Genomic DNA, 27,950 nt, shown 5'->3' on the forward strand with positions numbered 1-27,950 from the left:
TGAAGGATACAGAAGAATTTATTGAAAGCACAAGTACAGACTGGGCACCAACTGCTTCTACAATCTCAACAGGAAATAATGGAGCTACAGAAAGGTACAAAGGTTGTTATAAAATAGTTTTAATTTCATTTCTTTTTGCATTACAAACATTCTTTGAAAGAGGCAATGGAATTCTGATGGTGTGTACGCTTCCCCTCCCCACCCACCTTCCACAATACTGAACCTGGAATTGCTGTTATCAAAATATACAATACATCTGGTCACCATAAAAAACTGGGTTTTGCTGCCCCTCATGTCTTACAACAGGTATAAAAAAATTATAAATATGTACACCCTTAGTTACTCACATTCTTTACATGCAAACACAGGATCCGAAGGGAGCGCCCGCCGTGCCGGGGGCCTGGTTACCCCAATCCATCTGTGATTTGCACAGGACACCCAGAGTGTCCTGGCTGGGGCCCGGCCCCAGGAGCCTCCCCAGAGCTGGGGAGGGTGATGGGGGGCACTGACCAGTTACCCCAGTGCTGCTGTGCTGGGTGGGCTGGGTCCCCTGTGGGAGGAGCGGGTGTTTCACTGGTGAGGGGACGAGCCAACAGCCACCGAGACCCCCGGCTGTGCCCTCCTGCAGGATGCTGGCAGGGCTCTGGGGAGCTTTGCAGGGGCAGATCCCCTGGCTCCAGCACAGCTCACCCAGATTTAGAGGTACCCAAAAGCAGCTGGGGTGATGCTGTCACCGGGGGTCTTGCCCTCCCCTCAGGGGTAACCAGCACACCACAGCCCCAGCCGGACCCTCACTCAGACCTCACACGCTTCTCCAGCATAATTCATATCCTTGAGAGTCCAGGGAGGAACTACGGAAAGTTAAGACTTCTCCAAACACTCAGTGCTAGGCAAGTCAAGAGCTCCCATACCAAGCAAGGAAATCAGAACTTGCAACACTAAGACAATTAAAAAACAAACTTTGGTCCACAATTTGCAGAAAAACCCTGAAAAAAAGTACAAGATTCTTGTTATTTTGCATCCGAACAGGTTGCAGGTTAGAGGGAAATGTAAGGCAACATCGGATCACACGGAATAGAAGGCAGAATGGCCCGGGAAAGAGTTGTAAGCCAGAAAAAAAACAAAACAACAAAAAAAAAAGGTTGTATCATTGGGAAAAACCGATCTGCTGCATTCTACTTTTAATAAATTCCCTTCCTAGAACAACATCTGGGCTTATAGGTTCAAAAGATAAAAAAATCTTTAGCCTGGGTCCTATTCCTTCCATTCCCGAGCTGTTCATGCTCATTCTCTCACACCCTCGGCTCTGCTCATCCTCAGCCACGACCTCAGCCTGGAAACTACTCCTGCCCTACAGCTTCAATTACAAAACAAAGAAAATAAAGTACAGTATACACGGGTAATACCACAAAGGAGTAAATTTAGATTACGTTTATACCATCTTATCATTCTATAAAAGGTACTTAAACTATTTCTTTTGCATATAAAGAGATTAGAATATTTGGTCAACTGGAAATATTGCTAGGCACAGAGGACAGCAACGGCATCAAAGTATAATACAAGGATTCAAACAAAAGCTCAAATGCTGAAGACATGCTCTAAGAACGATGGCGGAGCTACAGCAGCCTCGTTAATCTCCAATTAGGGGCACAAAGGTACCTCTTGCAGGCACCTTTCTAATTGTGGGGTATCCAAGGATTCTCCAAATCCTAGCCAAGCATTTAGGTATATACACACACAATTTCGACAAACTCTGATTCATCTTCACAAGTGTCCCACAGTGGCTCTTTTGTCCCTCACCAATGCTCTGTGAGGGCAGAGCCTGTGGGCTCGCTCCTGACACTGGAATGTGATTTGGCCTTGGGAACGCTCCCCCACCCAGACTTTTGCTCAGCCACAAAGGCTCTCAGGTAACTCCCACCCGAGTTTGCAGGTGGCAATGACCCACGAGCAGACTGGGAAGTGGCACAGGGCAGACGTGGAGATGGAGACACATGCAGGGCAGCGGGGAACGACTGCCCCGAGTCACAGCCCAAAATTTCCTTTATCCACTTTGCCAGTTCCCCCAGCTGATCGTCAGCCAGAGCCACTCCCCCCCCTCAGCTCTGCCCATCCCCTCCCTGCAGCTCAGATGTTTTCCCCAAAGAAGTAGAAGGTTTAAGGCACAGGACAGCAGGTGCACAGGTAAGGTGGGATCAATGCAACCGAGTGTTGTGCTGGGTGGGTTGGGAGCTCCTGGTCACCACAATCCTGACTCCAAGGCGCTACAGTGAATTCACACAGTGGTTTTAGGTCTTTCAAGGCATGGATGGGTAAGGAAATTAAAAAAAGGCATCAATGTGAAACCTGATAAACTTGTTGGGATCTGCTTTTTGGGGGAGGAGGAGCAGGAGGGGAGGGGAATTTCCCAGAGCAGGTTCCATAGTGTAAACTTGAACTTGTGATTTTTATTGGAACAGTCAAGATTGTTACCCATCACCGCAAGGTTAGCAAGAGGAATTAAAATTAATTTTCTTTTTTTTTTTTTTAAAAACCGGTAAACTGATTTCTCTTTAAAAAAATAAAATCTCTGGTCTTTTAAGGTCACTTCAGCTGCATTTTTAAAGTGGCTTTTTTTTTTTCTGGAATGATGGAAGTTGAAACCCTGGTGTCCAGCCTTTTAAGGTCAAGGCTGAACCCCAGAGGTTTTAAGTCAAGTCCATTTTTACTCAGGCCTTCCCAAGCTCTAAATGGTGGACTTGGAGAAGGACACGCGCAGGTGATGGTTCTCCCCCAGGTCATGATTGTGGAGGTCAATGAGGGACTGAATGGCTTCTTCCACAGAGCCCATCTGGATCAGAGCCATTTTACGGTCCTTCCTGACAAGACACAAGTTTCAGGCACGTTCAGTTCCATTGCAGGAGCTTCCCCAGCTTGATCCAAGTTCTCCCATCCAGCAGAGAATTAACCCCCTGGGTACCTGCACCACACTCACTCTTTAGAGGAGTGTCTCTGTGGCAAGCACACAGTCCCTCCTACTGCTCACTCAGTGCTCAACCCAAGGGTACTCAGGAATTCTTTATTCCAGAGTCAAACACTGTTAGTAAGGATTCTGCTCACCTTTGAGCCTTTTACTGGAACCAAGTACTTCCACCCTTCCCATAGGAAAACCCCAGAGTAAGGAGAGGACATAACACAAAACACTTACTGGAAGAATTTGAATCCTTTGACCATCCCACCATTGCTTGAAAATAACATTTTAAGGTCTTCTTCAGTTACTGAAGGTCTGAAACAAACAGTTTTCCCAGTCAAATGGACATTGACAGAACAAGTTTATCTCAAAAAACTAATTCTCATCAGACACTTCTCTAAATTCCCTACCAGCAGCCTCTCGGTGTGGCAAGGCAATGGAACAGGGAGCTGGGTGAGCTCTCCTGGCAGCAGCACAGAGCTGCCTTTGCCCACCCTCACAACCGAAGCTGCAAACACTTCAATACTCAGCCAAACAGGAACTCTCCCTGCAGATACTTACGGAATATTGGACAGATGAAGAGTGGCAGAAGGGGGAAAGATATTTTGGAAATTTTTGGAGCCTGGTTTCTTGAAACGATGTAGAGGAGAAGTCCCATAGTCCTTGGTCAGGCCGTGGTCCTCCTGGTTCTCACGGGGCAGCTGCACTGTCTGGTGCTTGGACAGCGTGATACGGATTGGCTTCCCGTGGAGCTTCTGCCCATTCAAGTGGCTCATGGCTGCAAGGGGGAGGACAGACCTGGCTGCAGGGTACTTCAGTTTTGTTCAGACATGAATCCAAGGCCAGAATTTCTCCGCCCTCGCAGACACCGCACCCTGCAGGGTCCCTCTGCCCCACTGCATTGCCTACTTCCCTCTCGCACCCACGAGCCACCCCTGTCCCAGAGCAACCCCACAGCCACACCCCCGGAGGCATGGATACATTTGGGTCTTCTGTTGGAAGAGAAGAAAGTGCCAATATCAAAGCTTTAACTACCCCTTTTGTCCCTAACTGCTCAGAGTCTGACCCTGCCAAGCTTACCAAGCTGGGCCTGATTCCCATCAGCCATCTGAACCAGGGCATTATCTTTCTTATTAAATAAAATCTTCACCCTCTGCACATCACCATAGACTCCTTCAAAGAGGGAGGAAACAAGAACAGTCTTAGGTAGGCAAACAAAAAGTCTCATTCAACTTAACATCAGCTAATCAATCCAACAGCAAAAACATCCATTCCCAACCAGAACTGATCTCATTCCAACCATGGCTACGTATTCTGCTCTAATTAAGGGAATTCTTATATAGCAGAATAATAATGGAACAATACATTAAAGAAAAGACATTGGGTTTCAGCAAAAAGCCAAAATCTTACTGCCAGAAGACTGGACAATTTCGCATGCTCTCACCATTTAAAACTCTTATCAAAGACATGCAAAGCAATAACCCATGCAGAACTGAACCAAAACCAAAGGCAAACTAAATTAAACAGCAAACTAAGTAAACAATGTAAAACTGAAATTATGCATTCAAAAAATAAAAAAAAAAGCAAACTGCAAACTGTACATTTCTGAAGTATCAAAAAGTAATCTCAAATAAATGAAAAACAAGGTAATAAAAAGTGTGAATAATAACATACCGAAAAGAATAAAGAGGCATTGGGGTGTAACTCTCTTTAGAGAACAGCAGAGCAAGGCAGCGGAGGGACAGGGAAGAGGTAAGGAATCGAAGGGGAGAGCGAGGTTGCACAAATCGTCCACAACGAGGAAGGGCAGAGTCCCCGCAGGAAATGGCGAAATTGGTTGATGGATGATGAAGTTTTCAAGATGGTTAATATTGAAGGGCAGGTTGGTTTCCGAAGAGCAGGGTTTGTTTTATATTTTTTTTTTTTTTGGAAGGGGAATGTTTTTATTTTTTTGTTTCAAGCAACAACAGGAAGCAGAAGTACCGTGCAGTCAGTTGGCAAAGAAATTCCGGATCGGGGGAAGAAAAAAAATTCAGGGATGGGGAGAAAAGAAAAAAGTAGCAAAAAACACAGGTCAGTAAATACATAAGGAATATGTAGTGTTCCATCAGTCAGATTTATAGAATTCTACATACAATAACTTGCTTACAGAAACAGTTAATAGGTTTTACCTAGTGGAACACAATGATAAAGAAAAGGCATTTTTACTTCAGATATACAAAGGAGTAAGAGACAGTATCCCCCCCGAGTGACTTCCACAGGCTGCAATATCCAATTCAATTGCAATGGCATTCCCTAAAATTTGAATAAAAGTATTTCCCCTGTTTACAGTTAATGACTTCATGGACCAAGTCACAAACAGCTTCATTTGCTGCTTTGGGGTCAGGGACTGCAGGAAGCAATCCACACCACAATACTTAGCTGGAAAGAAACAAGGAACGTCCACCTTGGGTACCAGCCACTGCTTTAAACAGATCATGCAGATGAGCAGCTATACTGCCACAAATCCCACTCCAAGGTCTGCTGGAAGCACTCAGATAAAGGAGCTGGTACCTTGTTTGCAGAGGACTGTTCCCTTCCCGCTCTGTGGCCTGACCTCACCGTACAGAAACCAAAAGTACTGGGTCACCACAAGCTGAGATGTGTGAACTGCTCCCACTCTTGTGGAAGAAAAAATGGAGCCATTTCAGCTCCCATGATTCCCACTCAGGAAAACCCCATGGCAGAGCAGTCACTCCAGGCAATACTGTCTCTTTACTAACTGGTTGTGGCACAGGTAAGTTTCTACAACACTGATTATACAGGCAGTGGAAAAAGTTTCATGTCTGTTAGTTCACAGCTTCAGTCCAAGTCCCAAAGTCTCTCTAGCCCAAAGACAAGCTGGATGGAGAGTGAAGAGCTCCTCAAAAAAACCACAGGGCACGAAATAACTGCTTGCTCCTGCCTAAACAGAGCTGTGAGAAATCTGAGAGGTGCAGCACAGCCCCTTGTTCTGCCACTGCCATCCAGGCACCCAAGAGCATCCCCAGAGCAGTGTCACACTGAACAGGAATAATGATGCCAGCAATTATCAGGACTTATGGTGGAACAAGCCACAGATGAGAGTCCCTGGAATGGCAGAGCAGTTTCCAGGCAGCATGAGCAGCAAATCCCAAAGCTGTTCCACAGCCCCTGCTGTTATTTCATGCCCTGGAGAGAACAGCAATGACAGGTAAGAGCAGTCTGAAACATGATCCAATTGGTTCACCTCATTAAGAGTTAAATGTTTTGATCATTCATCACATCCAGGCTTCCCCTTTGATCCAAAGAGGTTTTGTGGTGACTCTGCCATCACTGGTAAGGTTTACAGCTTTGCAAAGTGCTATTAACGTGTGTGCACAGTCCCACCAGTTACAGCTCCTCAGCAGAGCCTCATCACTCTGCTGAACACCAGAGGTTCTACACTTTCAATCCAACCAGATCCAGGGGCTGAGTGAAGGAAAATCCAAGCCCCCCATATCCAATTCCCTTATGGTGCTGTCTTTCATTAAACAAGGTTTTTGTTCAAATATTACTTGCTTTATTTTTAGAGAAACCCCAATATTTCAACTCACTCAGTTAAGTAGAATTGAAAATGTAAACTGTGAGCTGTTAAAGGGTTTAGCTAAGGAAAAACTTCCAGGAATCCTGGAAGGGGGAAATGTGCAAGCACATGGCAGAGGAAATACTGCACAGGTACAAGGTCAAGCTAGCAGGGATCCAGACACTACACAGAAAGAGCAAAGGTCAGCATGAAGCCTCTCTGTAGTTCTGAATTAATGTATTAAAAACTACAGCATGCCAAGGAAAAGGAATGGACATGGCTATTCTGTGACCCAAATGACACTATTCCGTGGGAATGGTGGGGAGACTCCACACAGAAGAGGGAGGAAGGGACAGGCATTGTAGTCTCTGGGGGACAAGAGCAGGCAGGCAGCATCCTTGGCTTAGAACCAAGGAAGAGGAATTTCAATCTGAGATGGACTTTCCCATTTCCCTTCAGCAACTAGAGTACTGCTCTGCCCTGCACCTGGGGCTGTCAGAGCACGGCAGCGGCTGCTCTAGCGGTGCCGCTTCCTTTGGATACAGCGGGATTTCACTTTCAATGAATTTCAGCCCAATCTGTGTTCAGAAAGTGAAAGCAGAGATAACAGGAAGGAGAAAAAAAAAGATTAAAGTTAGGACTGCACTAACCTCTGGGATCAGATTGCTAACCAGCAGCACGGAGTGCCCTGCCCCAGACAGGCCGGGAATGGCAATCCGTCCTGCTGCAGCCGCCGCAGCTGCTGCTGGAATAGCCAAAGGAGCTAGTGCTCCAGGAACACTTGGAACTGTCAGGCCTGGAAATTAAAGAATATCAACCAGTAAAGAATTAACAGCATGTACTCTAGTGTATTTGCTGCACCAGAAGGGAGAACAGCACGCCCTCTGAACCATGCAAGTCATCATTCCCAACAGTGCCCATGTCAGCCTAAGGGCAACAGGAGCCTCTGCTTCTGGTGCTGCAGGAAATGTTCTGGTTTCTAACAGGATTTGCTCTTGCAGTGCCTGGTGCTGAGCAGGTGCCTCAGCAATCTCGTGCGTGTTTCACAAGCAGCGGACGAGCACAAAGCCTCAGCTCTGCTGTGCAGGGCAGGTGTCACACATGGGGCATGGGGAGGGTCCGTCCAACCAAGGCATGCACAATGTGCTCTCACCATGCATGCAACCACCAGGTACCCTGTGCCACCATCACCGAGCTCTCCTGAGTGGGAACCACTGCAGTTGGATTTACAGGCATTCCTAGGCAGCTCCCAGTACCAGCTGGCACCTCCTGTACCGGCCCTCCAAGGGCAAGAGCTTTAGAGCTCAAGGAACAACTGCTAGTGGTCAATTCCATGGATTACTCCTCCCAAAGCAGCCCTGCCTATTTCCTCAGCAGGGCTGGATGTTACCAAAACAACAACCCCTCAACAGCCCACTCTGTGCTTGTTTGTCATAAGCAAGGAAATTCCATCGTGTTCCCAGAAAGTCAACATGGCTTGGAACGCTGAGAACCCCAGCAAGGCTTGTTTAGGCTGGCACTCCGGTGAGCGTGTTCAGCACCTCCAGTTTTCAGACTCTTGGCTACTTCTGGAAGCAGCAATGATCTGTTACCTACAGCATGAGCTGTGAACTTCAAAGTGCAACTGTCCTAGCACATGTAATCAGTGTCATGATTAAATACCGGCTTTCTCGAAATATTTAAGAAAAAAAATGGACAGATTCCTTGCTTCTGACTACATTTACAGCTGTCAAAGTTCCCAACCTTTGTAATCACATGAGGAAATTCAAGGCAAAAGAACTTCTATCTCCTCACCATCTCCCCAATTATTTCAAAGCCTGCCTTTACTGTTTCTCCCATCCTGCTTCACCAGGACATTGCCCAGAGGTGCTGCAGCTGCACACGGCATTCCTAGCTGAGGTGATGTACTGAATCACCAGTCCCTTCCATGTCCAACTGCCAGCATTTAGAATTTACATGGCTAACCTTAACAAAAACATCACTATTTTGCTTTAAAACATGAAGATGCTTCAGCAACAGAAAACCTACATAAAATTTCAATTTACGAAATACAGTACCTGTAGCCTGAGGAATAGCAAAAGTAGGAGGAAAGCCAGCTCCTGCATATGGAGGAGAGATTATTCCTGGGGCACCTGGGAAAGACATACACATTATACAGAGATGCCTTAACAGCAGGAAAACTCTAAACTTCCCAGAACTACAGAACATTCTGAGTTGAAAGAGACCCACAAGGATCATCTAGTCCAACTCCTGGCCCTACACATGACAGACCAAACAATCCCACCACATGCCTTGGAGTGCTGTCCAAATGCTTCTACAACTCTGTCAGGCTTGGTGTTGTGACCACTGCCCTGGGGAGCCTGTTCAGTGCCCAGCCACCCTCTGGGTGAAGAACCTTTTCCTAGTATCTAACCTAAACCTCCCTAAACTTAGCCGGAATGTCTTGATCCGGCCTTCAACAGAAGCATTTAGTTCAAAGCTAAACCCTAAAATCCAGCCAGCAATTCAAAAATGCCTCTCACATAACAATGAACTTCCAGAGATTACCAAAACATCTCCTGGGCAAACACCAGGTGGCACCAGAGGCAGCGACTGCTGGTACTGCCACGGGATTTGGCACTAATCTGATCCTCAGTGATCATCCCCAAATGTTCCTCCTTACTCACACTCTATTCCAAAATTTTGACCAAATACACCAGGATGACATCTCCTTCCCTTCTCCTGACACACTGTCCTGAACGAGTGTGCTTGAGATTGCCCAAAAAATCACCAACGAGGGTATAAACAAAAGTGTATTTAATATCAGCACAACAGATTCATTGGCAAGATTCACTCTCTTTACAAAGGACAACTAAGGCACAACAAGGGAAAGCAAGCAACAAGAAACTAAACAAAATCCAGGCAACCAAAACAGAAATGAACTGAAAACTACCTAGAGGGGGGTGTGTGTGTGTAAAGAAAGTGTAAACAAGGATGAAAAGGAATGTGGCCTAAAGCTTAACAACACCTAAACCTAACACTTAACTTAAAACTAAATTTATAGCTTAACCTTAACAATCTAACAGAGCAGTAACACTTAACAGCATTTAGCCTAAATGATAACTATAACTTAACCTAACTTCCAGATTTGCTATAGCATATGCACAAAGGGTATGCACATAGGGTATGAAACAGCCAGTGCAAGCTAAGGCACCTGTGGAAAAATTTCCCTCTGAAAGAGAGCTGAGGCCAGGCAGTATTTTTGAGGACAAGGCCTAACAAGCATTTCTCAGAGCACACTGCAGCCTGGTAAGTAGCAGGGGGTGGGGGATGCACCACCACCCACACACACACCCCAGTTGGATTTGTCCTGTTCCCACCTCCTGAACTCTCACCAAAAGCAGCTGCCATGGTCTGATCCAGAGTGGGCTGGCTGTCCCCAGAGGGCAGGTCTGGGCGGGTGTAGTCTCTGCTCTTGTCGTTATTGTACTTTACATTGAGACTCGTGAGCTTGGAGAAGTCGATGCGCAGTGTGCAGCAGGCGTTGTAAATGTTCTGTCCATCCAGAGACTGCAAGGAAACAAACCAGTCCTCGCCCAAATGCATTCACACCAAGCTCACGGCAATTGCTCTCTGCAGAGTGAAGGTGTTAGGCCATCCCATGGCTCCACCTGACAACAGGTATCTCATGTGGAGACAGCTGTGTGTCATTCAGCCCCTCTGGCAGCCTCCAAGTCGCATATGGGAGCAATTCCCTCCCACTCATGCCCTGTTCTTGTGGTAACGGTAGTGTCAGCCCACCCTGAGCTCGGATTAAACAAGGCAAACCCAATGGAGAGTAATCCAGGTATGCAGCACTCACCAGTTTGGCATGCTGAGCACTCATGGGATCAGCATATTGCAACAGGGCCTGAAACTGGTGGTTCTTTGTGAATGTGATGATTTTCAAGACTGTACCAAATTTGGAAAAGATCTGTAAAGATATTTGCATATCTTGTTATCACATTTCCAGTAAGATAATTTCATATTGATCTCTTATTACAAGCAGAAACAAAAGTCATTCCTTCAGCCTGTCAGCTTTTCAACTGCAGCACTGAAGGTTTTAAACCACACTGTAGGCATTGCTTGGCTGGCATCATGGCATCAGCCTAGAACACATCAGAGTGACTGAACTGCACCCTAAGCAGAGTTTGTTTATTCTGGTTTATTAAACAGGAATATTCACAAACACCTTCACAAACTCAACCTCTTCCAGGAATTTCAGGAATTCTTAAATGCAGTCAAACTTGCATTTTAAACATGAAGATAACGTTAAGCAATCACAGCAGACAGAGGGAACTTTCCAAACTGGCCACTGCCTAAATAGCTCCTGGACACTATTTGTTTCCCAGGCCCTGGCAAAAGGATGAGGAGCAGGTACGGCTGCTAAAACCTAAAGATAACCTGAAGAACTGTAATCAATCCAATAAAGTGGACCAGGACTCCAATCTCTGGAAATTAAAATCAGGCAAGAGTGGGAGACCAAAACTAGCAGCATCTCCTGTAGGTGTTTGGTCTCCAGAGAAGTCTGTTCAGAAATTGCATTGTACAAACACAAACCACAAATTTGTAAATACAGCAACACACCAGTTGCTGCTGCCCCCTTCTCCAGGACAATCTTCAAGCAGTTGTGGTGACATGTTTTACCTGGTGCAGAACATCTAGAGTGACAGGGTAGAAGAGATTCTCCACAATGATCCTCAGGACAGGGCTCTGGCCAGCCATCGCCATCCCTGCATCGACGGCCGCAGCCGTGGCGGCCAGCGCCAGGGTCCCAGCCTGCACCTGGGTCACGGCTTGCAGAGCTGCTTGGGCACGCTGCAGGACCAAAAAAGCTGTTAGACCCACACTTCTGCTTCCAAAAAAACACACTGTCAGCTCTCCTTGAGCTCCCACTCTGCAAACAGCCTGCTGGACTCAGCAGTGAGTGGAACAGCCACATGCTGCTCCCAGGGCTGGGGCACTTTTGAGACAGGGCCAATACAGAGCATGCCAGCCAGTAAGGGCAGAGCAGAAATACAAACTAAATCAACCATGCAGTACCTATGCTACGGCAAAACCTTGCTCAGCATAAACCGACGCAGCAAAATTATCCCATTGTTTAGAAAAAGGGAAAAATGGGGCTCTTCTGGAGTGAAACACTATCTCCAGAATCCTACACAAGCTGACAAGACTGAAAGATTGATGCACGTTTGCCACATGGATCCACGAGTGACAAGTGCCTGGGGGTTCTGCAGAGCCCCCTCACACACAGAACACTTGTGCTCCAGCTCCAACAGCAGCATTCCATCTGCACAGCACTGGATGCTCTGATCCTGACTGGAGTCAGCTCAAGAAGTGAGAGGAGACAAAGGGGATGGTACTGGCAGCCACATCTGACAAAGAGGCACAACACTTGAACTTCTTTCCGGTGTTTCTGTCCTAAAAGGTTGCCAAGAGGGGCTGAGCTGAAACTAGGAACTTTCTCCTGTCTGCACAGCATGTGGTGCAGAGACCCTTGAGGGCTCAGAGCCTTGAGACCTGCTGGGTTCAGGCACTGCCACCCCAAAGCTGCACCTACCAGCACCAGGCCATGCTCTACCACAGGCGAGTTCTACCCCATCAGGGCTGCACTTCATAGAAATCTTTCAAACATTAGAAACAAACACCCTAAAGCACCAGATGTTACTCAAGCCCCTGGATCTCAAGCCAGCAGCAGAGATCTGGCTGTGTGTCCGCCCTCCCTGGGATGACAATGCAATGCAGAGAACAAACTGACTGCTTGGTTTGGAGAGTTGTCTGTCTTCAGCTCCTTGTGGTTGGAGAACTGGATGTAGATGGGCTGACTCCGGAGCACCGGAGTGACTGTGGTGTAGTAGTTCACCATGGTGTTGGCTGTCTCCTCTGTGTTCATCTCTATGAAAGCCTGGGAAGTGAAACCCAACACGGACACATCACACCAGGACAGCACCAGGTCACCCCGAATCTCTGGCGCAGCCGTAACAGCTTTTCACAACTGCATTTACACATGTTTTTGTACACAGAACTGTTTAAAATTCAACTGTAGGTAAAACAAATGAGAATCTTCCCTCTCCAGACTGATTTAATGCAATGCTTCGGTCTCACTCTAAGATCTCCACGCTGTGTGTACTTAGACATAAGTGTCTGCAAGAACACAAAAATAGAGCAACAATCCAGACTCTTCACTTCTCTCTAGGGCAAGAAGCCCCCTCACTGCTCCACACCCTTAGGGGCTTCTCTCTCTCAAAAGAGAAACATAAGGGATTGTAGCAAGTCACTGCAGTGAGCACTTGCATATAATCACACCACACAATATATCAGAGGCACCTCTTCATAATTAAGATTAAAGATATTATTTTAAGCAATGATTAAAGTTGGCTTGCTTTTTTTTCTCCTTAATTTGCAAGACAATTTTAGTTACCAAATTAGTGCACACCTCCTGCATTACTCAAGAGTACTTCAGCCTTACCCAGCTCATTTACTACATCTGGAAAGGTGTCCTCAGTATGCCACGTTACACAGTGGTAACTCGGCTGTCAAGCAAGCCTGAGTGAAAAAGGCCAACTCATGGCACTGCTGTCCAAATAATCCCTGGTCTGCAATTTCCAAACCAGGCCTAACGCTAATTATAAGTGACAACCTGTAATTACGGACTGAGCTCCTTCTGCAGCCTGAAAATGGTATTTTCTACAGCCCATGGGATAATCACAGAAAAGTAAAATAAGAGTATGAAGAAGTTATTGACTCGTAACACACGGCAGTTGTTTAAACAACTTGGGGCTGGTTTCCTGATGACAAATTCATCGAGTCTTTGACACAATCCATGCTTTCAATTATGGAGACAATACCTGGTTTTTTCCTTTCAACATTAGAAGATTGGTGACCTTGCCAAAGGGTAAGCCCAAAGAAATGACCTCTGCCTCCGTGACGTCACTGGGGAGCTTGCGGACGTGGATTACTCGGGATGGGATCCCGGCACTTCTGTTATCACCTTTGAACTTCTTGCTGTCGTTTCCATTAGCTGTAAGAGGCAAGAGTTACTGCTGATGAGAAGGGTCTGGAAGAAGAAGCACACATTTCCCACTGCTGACACACAGACTCTGCTCCCAGCCAGTCACTGCACTATTACAGAGAAATTCCATAGTCTAAGTTAACCTGAGTCTGAAGACACATGGTTTTATTCTCTTTTTCCCCCAAATTACATGATGGGAGGGACATAGCCAAATGCCACTGCAATGGAGTCAATTCTCCAGTGGCCATTTCCTAGTCTGTGTAAAGCACACACCTACCCACCCACATTTTTAGTGGGGGTCTGAGCCACTAACCTCAGATTGATGCTTTATTCCTTTCCACCTGGCCTAGTGTTGTTGAAGTTTATTATTATTATTCAGCACCATCCCACAGAAGGCCTAGTAAGTACTAAAAATGAAGAGATCTTTAAATTATGACTAAGAAGGAAAATCCAGACCTCCTCACAGCACTTATAAATTGCTGTGCTTGTTTCCATGCAATATTACCTGCAGAAGGAGAGTTGCTGCTCATGATAAAGGGTCCGTTAGTAGTAACACAAGGAGAGAAAAGCTCCTCAGCTGCCCGCTGGAAGAGAACAGACGACAGGTAAACAGACAGCATTTTACTCAATTCTGTCCAGGCACTCCTAAAGCAGAACAACTGAGAGAAAGCTGGAGAGGAGCTGAACACAAGTGTAAGTGAAAACATAATGACAGTGGGCAGTGAAGCTCACCGCCATGAATTAAATATCAGTCAGATCCAGTTTGGTAATGGAGCAGCACTGTTCAGTATCTCTTTTCAGCTCAGCATTAGAGATCTCAGGGCTGGAGTGTTCCTGAGTTGTGTGAAGCCACTACACACAGTGCTGTGCACCAAGAGACACCTTCTCCTGTCATACCTGGCAAAACAGGTTTCTGACTACTCCCATCCCACAGGATTTTCACTCTGAAGCTGCCAAAAGTGTTTGGGAATGACTTGGCAGCTATGAACCAAAGCTGTGCATTTTGTGTCCCGTTCCTGGAAGTGTTCATGCCCAGGCTGGACAGGGCTTGGAGCACCCTGATCTGGTAGAAGGTATTTTCTGATACAGCATTCCCTGTAAAGTCACCTAAATCACCTCAACTAACCAGGACCAGTCTAGCTCAAGTAGTATGTACAAAAACCACCACTAAGACAAAAGTAAACGTGCCTATGAATGACTTCTTAGCACAATCTATACTTGCATACACAATGCACCTTACAATCAGCATGGCTTAATTTCAAGTAAATTACATGGAAGACTTCAAATCCCATTGTAAACTGTGAGCAAGCACAATACTACAGATCTAACACACAAGAGCACCTTCTCATCATTTACACTACTCTTCCACAAAAGTGCCACACTAAAAAGGCTTTCATCAATAGAAAAAAGCACAGAGCTCATCCCTGCCTCAGCAGCTCCCACCCACCTCGATGGAAACGTACCCCGTTCCACACCATGGCACCAGAAACCCTTATCTTCCACACACCCTGTATCTGGTGGCACCTGCAGAAACGGGAGCCATGTAACAACAAAAGCTCTGTGCACTCCCCCAGCAGACAGGCTGGGAAAGTAGGTCACTGAGAGCCCCAGAACACCCAGCTACAGACACACCATTTGGCTTTTTTTCTTTCTCCCTCAAATCTTGAATTTCTCGTTTGACTACTCACTGCCAGTTCTTCAAAGAGGCTTCAAGGACTTTGATGTCCCGAAGATGAGAATTAGGCGAGTCCAAACCGCAGCTCATGAGCTGCTGCTGCTGGTCACCTGCAAGCGCTGACCAGCTCCCACCAAGGCTCTGGCCTCGGCTTCCTCCTCCTCACATGGTGCAGTCATTAAGAATGGGCCTTTTAACAGCTGTTCTAATTAGCACTTCGATTCCTGAGTACACCAAGAGGCAAGCTGGGCTGGGAGGCTATTAGACTGTGATCCCATCCTTTGATGACTCAAATTAAGGCATAATTCCAAGGGTACAAAAAAAAATCCTCTGGTTTGCTGTCAGAACACTCTTGTGCCTGCACTACTGCTGCCACTCCAGGTATGGCTTTCTGTGCCACAGCCTGGGATACACCTGACAGCTACTGACAAGAACCACCCACCAAAGCACAGCCCTATCCACACAGTCGGGTGTTTCTGGCTTCATGAAAGCCTTTGCATCAAGCCTTAATGGGACTTCAGTGTTTTAAAACATCTTCTTAAGTATTAACTTCCAGTACAAATTGATGTGTCTGTGCAAACATAGTGGGCAGCTCCTGAAACCCATCATGGAAATGCTGGGAGAACGAGCCACGTATTTGGCTCTCATGGAGGCAACACTAGGAAACTATAAACTAGAAAAACAAGCATTTATACCATTATGGAAAGAAATTAGCTTTCCTAATGGCTTGTTTAAAATAAACATTTTCTTGCATATTTGAGAATTTCCTCACAGGCAGGGATGACAAGGATGTCACTGCAGCCAGGCTCCACGCGTCCATGTCTCTTTAAAGAGAGCAATTTCCAATCCACTCCCCTCTTATCTTGGAGACAGCCTGTGCTGCCCACTGCGACCAGACCAGAGCCGGGAGGCAGAGGGGGGATGATTGTTCAACATCAAAAGCAGCAGCAGTCAATTTGTAAGCTTCCCAGCTGGAAGTACATGCAAACGAGGAGGGAATACTGCCATGGTTGGAAAACAGCAGTTATTCCAAGGTCTTTTCTCTACACAAGGAAGTTTATGGACAGTAGTCACACTGAAGTTATTCCCCCCATCTCCCTGTGCAGGATTGGCTGCTGAAGTGCGAGGGGAGCAGCGCCCTAAGGAGTCTCAGTGGTCACCCCCTGCTGCCATCCCCATGCTGCACAGGCCAGTCCCCAGCACAAGGAGGCTGCATGAACCATGACTTTTCATTGGCGGGTTGGAGCTGATATCAGATAACCACAGGAAATAGTTGCTTTTTTGGAACGACCAAACTCGAGGCAAACTGAAACCCAGTTCTCTATGACTGTGCCTACAGTAATGAGCACTCAGCAGCCTCCATCAGCTCTCTGCCCTTACACTGCAGGGATCACCAGTCTCTTTCCAGACTCTTTTCTTTCTGTACATGTTAGAAACACTAATGAGTTTCTTTAAAACCATGGTATAAATTCAAATGTTTCATACCAAGTACCCAATTCAGCAGAGGCAGAGGAACCAAAGCGAGACTGGTTGGTTGAACAGGTTTAGAAGAGTTTCCTCACCAACAATGCACCCATTGGGTATTCTGAATTATTCTGGGAAAGACAGTAGAAAAGTTACTGATTCTGAAGTTTGATATATTTTAGTTTAGGTTTAAAATAGAACAAACCCAGCCAAGGGCTGTGGGAGTGTTTGGTGATCACCCACATCCACTCACAGAACTGCTTCTCTCCTTGTTGCATTCTCTGAGTCTTTTGGGGAGGCCCAGCTGCTCTTCAAGACATGATTCTCCAACTCCCAGTTCCCATCCCTGCTCACAGAGGCATTAACTACACTGACATTTCTGCTCAGCCATTCTTTCACAGCTGGTATTTTTATGACGAGATTAACAGAAGCCACAGTGCGCTCACACACAGCACATCAAATTCCTCGTTTGAACTAACAAATCTCCTCTTCCTGTTGACTGAAAACAACCACCACTTCTGGAGTTACACAGCCAGATCCTACCTAGAGCAGGGTAGGGCTGTTTCCACCATCCAAATCCCCAGTAAGCAGCACACTGGCACCAGGGAAACCCCACTGGGATGGGTTTACATGCCAGCAGCCTCCTCTGGCCTGATGCTCCTGACTACAGAAGGCCCCTTGCCCAAGCTGCACTAATTTAATCACACACCATGCTCCAGGCAGCCCTGCTGCCAACAACTCCCTCGTTCCCTTTTCAGACTCAGGGAGAGGCAGGTACAGCTTAACATTTCATATCTCCCCCCAGTTGTATTTTTGACCATGCCCCAAACTCTAAGCCTTGCCTTGTTTTAAAGTTTTAACAAGTAAATCCTAAGAGTTTTTAGTCTGTCCAGGGTTTCACAGCTTAAAAAGCAACAGCTCATTTACATACACTACACACTGCCACTGCCAGTAGGATTTTACCTGGCTTACAACACTTTGGAATGAGGCCAGAGATTGTCTCAGCTTCTAGCAGCACACCTAGAAATGCTACAGAAATTCCCAGCTGCCCTATATAATCCTTTATCTACTTAAGATCCAGCACTTATTTTAAATGGATTACAGTAAGTCAACTGCATCCTGCCTGTGCAAAAGGCTAGAAACAAACACAAACTGAATCACCATAAAAATATTCATTTCAAGTCAAACACATTATATTAATCAACTTTCAGGCAGAAAGCAAAATTAAAGCAATGGCAAAAAGACAGAGCACATGGGAAGGAAGGGGACAATGACCAAAAAGGCCAGAAGCCACAGGCTGGTCAAGCTCAAGATCTACAAAAAGCTTTTTCTCTCCATGGCTCACTGAGGAAACCCTACATAGCAGCAGGATTGCCTCTGGATGTGGAGGACCTTACACCGCTCTGACAGACTAGGGATAGCAGTACCTTTAGAGGGAAAAGATGGATTTTGGAGGCAAGCAGGCCATCAGCTAACAGGCACTTACAGAAAGCAAAGCAAGGAACAGCAGCACTTGGAAACCCCCCTCTGAAAAGAAATCAAAGGAAACCTGTGTTGCAAGAAGTCAGAGCATGTGGGCACTGTTATTCTTCACTTTCCTACGTTTTGAAAAGTATTGTAGAGCCAATAAAAGACCACTGTAATATTTTCCAAAAAATGACACAGACCACTGAGCTCACAAAAACCCTCTGCTCTGATCAAAGAGGCAAGAAAATGCCTCTGAGCACAGGAGGAACAAGCGGCTCTCATCAGGGGCTGTCCGAGGTCAGTCCCAGAGGGACGCAGGAATGCTCTGATCCTTCAGTTCACAGCTCAAATCTCTGTGAAGAAACTATTAAGAGAAATCCAGTCTGATGACATCATCACACTCATGTTACATTCCAACATTTTTTGCTGAGAGATTCGAGATTCAAGAATGGAACTAAATTTAAACTACTAGGAAGGATGCCAGCTTTCCTTGCCTTCCACCAAAGACTCACATCCAGCACAGTTCACTTATGTTTCCCCTCTACTCCCCTCTCCTGCCTCCAGCACTCTTTCAGTTAAAGTAGTGTGAAAAACATTCCAATTTGGGTCACAAACAAACCATGAGTCAACTTTTTTTGTGAAACACTTCTGAAGAACACACACACCTGCATCCCCAACAGTCTCCAGGAAGCTGGGAAGTTAAGGCCAACACAAAGCAACTTGGAAGATACCACAGCCCGGCACAATGTGATGCTGCTCCCATCTCGGTGTCACTCACACACTGCACACACAATTTATTATCTGATCAGAACCAAAGGAGTTTGGATCAATTAAATTCACCAAATTGCTCATGGCTGATGTACCAATTCAAACACAAGAACACATATACCATTAATCAAATTAAATCCAACCCAGCAGTCAGCATATTCCATGGACACAGTGGATCTGCGGCAGAGGCATCAGCCTATCTTGGCAGGCACAGGGGACACTTATTTTCAACCCATGCTCTGCTCAGCCAACATCAGTCACCTGCTACTTCAGGCTTTTAAAACTGTTACAACCTCCCTCTTGCCTGGACAAGACTGAGGCTGATATCCCTACAAAGCAGCCAATGGCAAGCTCCCCACTGGGATCCCCAATGGCACACACACCCTCCTGGCCCCTTTGAAGCTGGGTGAGATGGTCAGAGCATGGCAGTTTCCTCCCACTGTACTGCTGGAAGTGCCAGTTACAGAGGCTACAGACAGGCCCCAGAGCTCCTAAAAGCCACCAGACCCTCTAGTGCTGCACCTGCTCACCCTCTGTGCTTTGGCAACAAGCTGTGTTAAAGATCGAGCACACACCAGCCTCACAGCAAAGTCGGATCCTCAACCCACTCATCCATCAGCCCCTCCTAACTTTTCTTTCTCAGCTTTGCTGCTATGGAGACACCTCGAGAAACAAACCTGCCCTTTGAGCAAATAAAAGGTGTGGCCAGTTTAAATAGCCCAAAATTCCTAAACTCCAAGTGCTGTAGCAATGCAGTCATGCTGGCTCTGTAGGGCAGCACACGCCCAGGCTTTATGATCCACCGATCCCAAGCTGAAACTTAACTACTCGTCAACCTTGAGTTTTCAAGTCATTGCCATGGAGCAGAGGGGCCTTGGCAAAGCTCAACAGAAATCCTATCAGGGAGAAATAACCCTGGATGAGTCACTCCAGGAACACAGAACCCACGGATGGACATTTCTGCCCCATCTGTCAGGGGGTCAGTGGAACACACAGGTGCAGCAGGAACTCTCTAAGCAGCACAACTGCACCTGAACTGCGGCTGTGCAGAGGCAGCACCATGAATGGGATGGCTCAAACACCAGCCCAGCTGAGCACAGCGTTCAGTGTGCTCTCATAGGAGGCTTGAAAGAGTTGTACCAGAGCCATGGGGAACGTGAAATTAAGTAATGCTTCCTCTTCTTGCTGGTGTGAGAGGAAAACAAATGTGGCACCAGGACACCTTTGTTTTCCAGTCTGACAATACCTAAAGCAGATGTCAGAGACCAGACTCCATCCCTACAACTTACAGGTTTTAAAAGGTGCAGTTGATTAAGTTCACGTGTGTTGAATATTTTCCTTTTTTTTTCTAAATCATCACAGATTGAGGTCAAAGTAGGCCTGAAGTTTAAATCCAGTATTTTCTAAAACCATTTTATTAACAGATATATGACCTGAAGACCCAGGTGGCATAAAGCAGCATGCAGCACTCCCAGGCGAGGTGGAGCTGTTTGGCACACTCAGGTGACCCGATGCTGCCCAACAGCCACTGCCATCCGTGTCCCCTGCCACCGACATGTGGTTCCCATGTGTGCTCCCGCCTGACGGGGAGGCCACAAGAGCCAGCTTGTTGCAGCCTCTAACTAAAGCCATAGGAGGGGACTGGAATTTCCTCACAACATTCTTGGCCCACTGCCTGAAGCCATAATTACTGTTCCCATGGCAAAGATCCTGGCTTCACCACAAATCACTTCTATGCAGTCAGCCTGTATCACACTCCAGCAATAGCCTGTTTTAAAAATTAACTTCTCAAATGCCACAGAACTGCACTTTTGGTTTCTGGAAGGGCAATCTTTTGAGCAGAGCTTCACTTAGCCAAGAAACAATGGGATTATTCAGCACCTAAACTATTCTGAGACTTTTCCAATCACCAAAATGCAATTTCACTTAAAGAACAGTGACGTGTCACAGTTCATCCTCTCTCTAGTCCTGCTCAGACTTCAGAGTGTGAAGAACAGTGATATCCAGGGAAATTAAACAAAGGGCAAGGAGACACAACAGAGAGAGACCTTGATCAGATTACTTGCAAGAGGCAACTGCAGGGTGAAAGAGCACCTCAGAGCTCAAATACAGTGCCTCCATCTTAGGGCCAGACTTTCTTGCTTTTCAGACAGCAGTGAAATTATGGGAAGGAGTAAGTCTTAGATCATGTGTTTCTAATCTGCAGGACATTCCAGAAGGCTGTGCATCAGGAAGCCCCACACCAGAATGGCAATGAGCTTCCTAAACAAATTCACACACTTTAAACTGAGGAGCTTGGAATGGCTACTACAATTACACCTGATTAAAAACAAGACCATTAGGCAGTACAGTGCTCAGAGGAGTAAGCCACTAGGACAACCTGGGGGCTTCTTAAGTTAAAGAAACTAAATTTAATTAAGACCTCGAAAAAATTAATAGGTGGGTGTAAATACTCTTAATATGTAAATTAAGGATGTGAGAGAATAAAAAAATATGCCAGCAGCCTGCCTTTTAAAGCAATAATGCGGAGCAAACTGAAAAAAAAGGACTTTCACAAAGTCCTCAATTTCCAAGTTAAGCGTGGCACTCACAGCACAAAGACGCCAAGAGGCCACTGGGAGTTTGCTGTGACATGTTGCTCAGCAATGGTTTGAGTCACAGGCACTTTTCCTACTTTGTCTGAGTCAGCTTTGGGACATTCCAGTCACAATATCTGATAATCAACAAGGTTACTGGGGGCTCAGTAGCATGTCACTGAGCATGGCTGACAGATTTTGGGGACTGTCATCTTCCAACAACCTAACAAATCCCTACCTTTTGTGAGCCATTGCTACCTTCTGTGCACATAGACATCAGGAATGAGTGCGTTTACACCTCAGATTCAAAACAGTTTTCCAGCTGTGATCTCTGTGTGTGATTAGATAGCTTAGCCAGGAAGCTCTCCTGAGCACAGGTGACAGAACGGACACTCCAGTCCGTGCTGGATCCCAGAAGCTGCCTGACGTGGCTGATGCAGGCAGAGGATGGGAGCACAGAAGTTTCACTTTGCTCTCAGATACACACAGACTCCAATTTACCTACAGAAACCATGTTACACCCAAGCACTAACGAAGGGACTTCTATAACAAGAGCTACACCTGCATATTCAATGACTTACTTGAACACAATCAGATAATGTGGCTACAGCAAAACTCAGTTGAAAACTTACCTTTACCAAGATGATTCAGCTTTCGTGCTTGCTTCTGCCACTCTTCAAATTTTGATTCAACTTTCTTTAAACCTGCCTCATCTGACTTTACAAGAAACCTCATGTTCCATCCACAATTCAGTCTCACCACTCCCTTGCTGTTGTCTGACTGGCACAGCCGTGGGTACAATGCTGTCCCATGTCAGGAGTGAAGGCACTCAGATGGGATTGCTCCCAGTCCACATCTGAGCCATCTGACTGGAACTAGGGACTGGAATCCCTCCAGATGGGAGTGATGAGGCAGGCAATCCCACACCCCAAAACTCCAAGATTCACTGAGGACTACAACTACAGTTTCAGAAACTTCCTGGTCAAGTTTAGTTATGTAAAACCACTTTTAAAAGTTACGAATTACACATTGTTAAGAACCAGGGGACCTTAACCGACATTAATCAGTTTACCAGCAGACGTCGTATCAAACTGCTCTGGGAATGCCTTAGTCCACCTTTCATAATGGCTATGAACTATTAACCCACCTTATTGTCCAGGCTCAAGCCTCTCCTCCTCGCATCCGAAGGCAAACTGAGCTCCTTGCAGCAGACAGCATATCCACTCGAACCAGACACTATCATTAATTCAAATTTGAGATTCCCATAGGGGAAAAAGTAGAACTGACCTTTCCCCCACAGCTGCTAGAGCCCCTTCAGACCCCTAACACACTACCAGGCTGTCTGTACTCAACACAGTTCATTCTGTATTTCCAACACAAAAACTTTGCTGGCCTACCCCATTCTGTAGGGCTGCCAGTGCTCCCAGTGCACCAGCTCCGCTCCACATCAGTCCCATCCCACAGCATTGCTTCCCTGGCCCTTCCGAGTGGCCGCTCATGGCTCTCAAGTCACTGGCAGCCCTCGGTCACTGGCTCCCCATGTGCCACTCGGCCGCATTGCCGATGGCCAACACACACACAGGGCCGAGTTCACTGCAGTCCTGACCCCAGAGCTACAACATTCACCAAATCAAACCCGAACCCTTCAGCCCACTCTGTCCTGCCCATTCCGGTTCGGCATTTCACGGGACCGGTGCTGATCCTGTGAATGCGACGCCTGTTGCTGCCCGCGGCTGATAAGGAGCCTCCTGTCAGCACTTTGAGTTTAGGGCTAAGGCTGCACTTTGCAAACCTGAGACTAGAAGGGCAAAGGTCATATTTACTGTACTCACAGGAGATAAAAATCAACTGCTAAACCCTCCCTTTTTGTGGCAGAAGGATTTTTGACATATAACTGAGCAGGAATTCACACAAACAAAGGAAATGGAGTTCTCCAAAGGAAAAGGACCAGTTTCTTCATGGAGAAGCATTGTCTAGCACACAAGTAACAAGCATCGCTTGACATTTTAGCAGGGGAGAGGGCTGTTTCTAAGTGCAATCAAGTTGATAATCAATGCTCAAATGCCAAGAGCTAAATGCTAAGCCATATTATAACTTTTAAATGCACAGGAAACTGAATTACCTTCTGGTTAAAACCAATTTACATGGTACCAGAAATAACCCTTTACAGCTGAAGATCTACATTTGGTGAGGCTAAAACTAGGTCAGATGCTGAGCAGTGTAAAAAGAGAGAAAAAGTGAGAAGTGCCTACCTTTGTACCAACTGTTATATCTTGGACAATGCTGTAGAAAAAAGAAAGAAAAGGATTAAAAAAGTTAGATAGGTTTGCCACAAAAATCCAGCATAGTTTACAGTAGTAAGAAAAAAAGCAAGTCAAAGTGCACAGTTGTCTTTGCAGGTGAGCCAAGGACAGTTTATACAAAGAAAAAAATATTAGATGGTGATGGTGGAGACCCAAGACCCAGCAGTGCCAGAAAACTGCAGCTCTCCCACTTCCTACGGAAGCACCTGCTCCTCCTGCAAGGGGACAGGGTGGGAGTGAACCCCCCCAAGCCCAGCGATGTGACCTCGACTCTGACCACATCAAGAGGAAAAGCATCATGAGTCAGCTCTGTCACCAACATCCCCCTCTGAGGTTCCTGTCCCCGACACACACAAGAGCCCATGCCACGCTCTAGCATGGCTGAAGAGACCAACACCAGAGCTCCAGTGGTCCCAGGGCCAGAGCCCAGCTGTGTCCCAGCAGAGCAGGAGCCCTCGGGCCACACCAGCACTGCCAGAGCAGGGCCAGACCAGCAGCACGCCGAAAGGTCCAGGCAATCCCAGGCTGGGGTACACCCTACATAGGATTCTTCTATCAACTCCACAAAAAAAGTTATTAAACTCTACCTTAGACACTTAATCCTCCTAAAATGAAGATTTTCTGATTAACTACGATGAAAAATAACACCAACTGTACCTCAAGCAACCCACACCAGCTCCTGTCAGCACTGAACTCTCTACACCACAACACACCCCTCCTTTGCAGCAGTGTCTTCCACCAATGCAGTCAGAATGGCTTGCATATGGCCTGGCATGTTGGACCCGGGTGATCTTCCAGAGCCTTAGAGCACCTCCACATTACTGTTTTGTGGGAGCACTCCGGACAGCCTAAGATTTCAGTTATACCCTTGCATTCTTTTTTGTAATTAATTCCAACCCCCTGTAAAGCAGCAACACAAAACAGAGAGCAGAAGAAATGACCCCTTTGGACTGCCATGGACAAAGCCCTGCCTGGTTCAACTCCTCTCAAAGAGCTGCCCGTAGTTCCAGAGCACAGGATGCAGCAGTGGCCGCCTGACTGACCTGCAGCAGCTCCAAAGAGCAGGGGGACACAGTAGGCAGGGCAGTCCTTCTTGAACCAGCAATATAAAACCTGAAGTACTCAACTCTACACAGTGATTTAATGCAAAAAAAACTTGCATTTACAAGTTCTTGCTTGCTCCCCCTCCTGCAACAATTCCTAACTTGCATCAAAGTCCTGCCCGATCTCATTAGGCCGCTCGAATGTCCCCAGCTCCACAAATGAGCCACAGCCCCAGGACAAGCCAGCTCAGCTCCTCGCACTTCCTCTTCCCCCCAACCTGCCATGTCATCATAACCCAGAGCTCTGCAGCTGGAGCCACAGCCCGGTCCAACGGCTGCTGCGGGAAGCCACGCGATAGTTCCGTGTTTTCCAGGGGAAGTCCTCGGAGAAGGCCGTATCCGACACCGCTCCGTGAGCCCGGCAGTCACCCACCAGGCAGATGGGTTGGCTGCACTCGAGGGTCAGCTCTAATGAACTAATGAAACCCATCTGCATGGAGCAGTTCAAGAAACCAGCATCCCTAAACACAGCACACATTCCTCAGCTAACACACGAACACTAATCCAGGCATTTCCAGAACCTTAAAAAAACTACTGCCAACAAAGCACAGTAAGAACAGGGAATGCCCCACATTTCCCAAACTCTCAAACTTACCCTAGAGCAGTTTCTCCCACTTCCTGTTCCTCCTGTGGGCCTCTCACACAGGAAATGTTTTACATAAAGTGCCTTAGCAGGGGATGGCATTTAGAAGTATCCAACAGGAAGAGACATTTTATTTGCCAAGAACTATTGATTCCTGGAATATTGTTGTAGCCCACTTGATAACGCATCCCACAGGAAACAAGCTCCAACAGTATTTCAGAATTTTTATTCAAGAAACATGCAATGTATTTCCAGTTCATACACCCCCTCAGTAAATTATCCCAAGCTTCCTTCTCCTGTCCTGCACATCAGCCCTCAGGAGGGGATTAAAACTTCTCCCAGTTCCAAAAGAATAGGCAAAAAAGCCCTTCATAAAAATTATTTATTCCCATGGAATAATGGGACAATTCCTACGCAATAAGAGGAAAAATTAAGCAGCACCAGTAAAACCTCCAGGTCATTTTCCAAAGTAACACTGCCCATATGGACTCCTCACATGTTTTAACAAAGCAACTTATTCAAAGGGGATCATTAGGGCACAGCTCAGGATCATTTTCAGGAGAAGGAGATGGGAGTAGCCTTGAGCTAGGGGCCACTCGCTGCCAACTCGGCAAAAACCTAAAACCATTTTCCGAAGCAGCTTTTGAAGTTTCAGCAGGACACAGGAGACACTTTCACGGGGCAAACGGATCCTGCACCAGGATCTCCAAGAGACGAGGGGGAACTGAGACTCACATGTTACACTACAACGTCTACATCCAAATAGCAACTAGTTTAACACGCACGGAACATCCGCCTTCCCTGGAACTACAGCTGATAACAAACCGATTTTTGCCACTAGAATGTGTGATCTCATGTGCTGAGAATTTGTTGGGGTTTTTTTTTTTTAATAATATCATTCAACACTATGAGCAACTGGTTAAAAGCAGCAGAGCGATCCGGGACTGCAAAAATTGTAAGATACAGGATTTTTATGGATTTTAAGATGAAAACAACACTGAGACGCCACCTTTTCAGCGTGTAAAAAAGCCCAGACATGTGACTACGCCCAGACCAGTGTTCTGAGGCAGAAAGCGAGAAGGGACTAATTTGGGCTTCCCGTACTTACGGCTCTGGGAAAACAAACTGCTTACTCGGAGGCCTTTAGAAATATTTTAACTACTGCGCGCTAGAAGAAACAAAAAACCACATCACTGAAAAAAACCACGCCATTCAGGAGAAGAGAAACACGGAGAGCTCGTTTTCGAGAGAGATCCCCTGATAAAACACCCGCTTTAGAGCGAACTCTGCCGCAGAGAGGCCCCCGCCGGGCGGTGGTTGAAGAGGAATCGACGCTGCCCACGATAAAAGTTGCGCTCTAGAAACTCCCCGAGTCCCGACGTGCGGAGGGAAGTTTTCTCTCCCGGAGCTACGCGGGACAACGGGAGCGGGGCCGGGGCCGTACCTGCGGCGCTCAGGTGAGGCGGCGATGGAGCCCTGCCCGCCCTCCTCCCGCCTACGAAACTTGGGCGAGCGAAAACCGGTCACAAAAGGAACCCAGCGAGAGCCCCCCCCACCCCCGCCCGCGGAAGAGCCAGACAATGGGAGGGAGCGCGGCCGTGAATCACCGCCCGCCGCCCCGCCAGGTGCGCCCGCCCCGCCCGCTCCGCCCCCGCGGGGCCGCGCCCGGGCCCCCCGCCCGCCCCCGCAGCGCTCCCGGCCCACCGCCCCCCCCCCCCCCGCCCGGCCCCGACGAGACCCCGTGAGCCCCCCTCGGCCGGCAGCTCCGGAGCTCCCCTCGGCCGGGACTCTCGGAGCCCCTCCGGGCGGGACCCCCGAGCTCTCCGCGGCCGGGACCCGGGGTGCGGCGGGAGCGCACGCGGGGACGGCCCGCACGAGGCGGCGCGCCGGGGCCGCCTCCGCTTCCTCCGCCGCCCGTGGGGAGAGGTCCAGGGACGGGGGGGGCTCCCACACGAGACTCCCCCGCCTGCCCGGCCGCACCCGTGGGCCCCCCGCCGGTACCGCCCCAGCCCCCGGCGCGGGTCGTCGACCCGGGCGCCCCCGCACCACGGGAGGGGCTCAGCAGCGCCGCTCGTGGCCCCGGCGCGGCGCGGGGCGGGACTCACCCGTCCATTGCACACGGAGACAACCCGTCGGGAGCGGAGTGGAGGCGCCGCAATAGCGGGAGAACGAGACCGCTCCGTGTTATAGACTCACAAAATGGCGGCGCCGCCCGGCCCGCCTCGCCCGCGCCGGCGTCCCATTGGCCGGCGGAGCTGTCACCCTGACGGGAGGGCGGGACCGCCCGCCTCCCGGGGTTGGTGCCCTGGCTGCCCACGAGAAGCCGATTGGCTGCGCGCGGGGTAGGGGGCGGGGCGACTCGCCGGTGCGCGGCGCCATTCGGTAGGCGGAGGGAGGCGGCTGGGAGGAGCCATCTTCGGAGCGGGAAGGGGGCCGGAATGACGCCCGGAGCCGCCATCTTGATTGGGG

The 27,950-nt window shown here is 47.7% G+C and overlaps 1 protein-coding gene across 4 annotated transcripts; it reads right to left on the reverse strand.

Annotated features, from left to right (window-relative positions):
* Positions 1–27,689, reverse strand: PTBP1 (polypyrimidine tract binding protein 1). Of its 4 annotated transcripts, none has more exons than XM_068997336.1 (15): positions 27,587–27,688; positions 23,745–23,775; positions 14,048–14,126; positions 13,379–13,551; positions 12,289–12,435; positions 11,178–11,348; positions 10,354–10,464; positions 9,887–10,061; positions 8,570–8,644; positions 7,163–7,308; positions 4,625–4,658; positions 4,031–4,123; positions 3,512–3,728; positions 3,188–3,265; positions 1–2,858 (listed from the first exon to the last, which is right to left on the reverse strand). In XM_068997336.1, the coding sequence occupies exons 1-15, from the start codon at positions 27,592–27,594 to the stop codon at positions 2,726–2,728; spliced, it is 1,671 nt and encodes a 556-aa protein (XP_068853437.1). In that variant the 5' UTR covers positions 27,595–27,688; the 3' UTR covers positions 1–2,725. The 4 variants fall into 4 exon arrangements, with proteins under 4 accessions (XP_068853437.1, XP_068853438.1, XP_068853439.1 ...); XM_068997337.1 differs by lacking the exon at positions 27,587–27,688 and adding an exon at positions 26,590–26,889; XM_068997338.1 differs by lacking the exon at positions 23,745–23,775 and having other exon boundaries at positions 27,587–27,689.
* Between the last annotated feature and the right edge of the window lie 261 nt (positions 27,690–27,950).

The sequence above is a fragment of the Aphelocoma coerulescens genome, chromosome 28 (assembly GCF_041296385.1).
Source record: "Aphelocoma coerulescens isolate FSJ_1873_10779 chromosome 28, UR_Acoe_1.0, whole genome shotgun sequence".
NCBI lineage: Eukaryota > Metazoa > Chordata > Aves > Passeriformes > Corvidae > Aphelocoma > Aphelocoma coerulescens.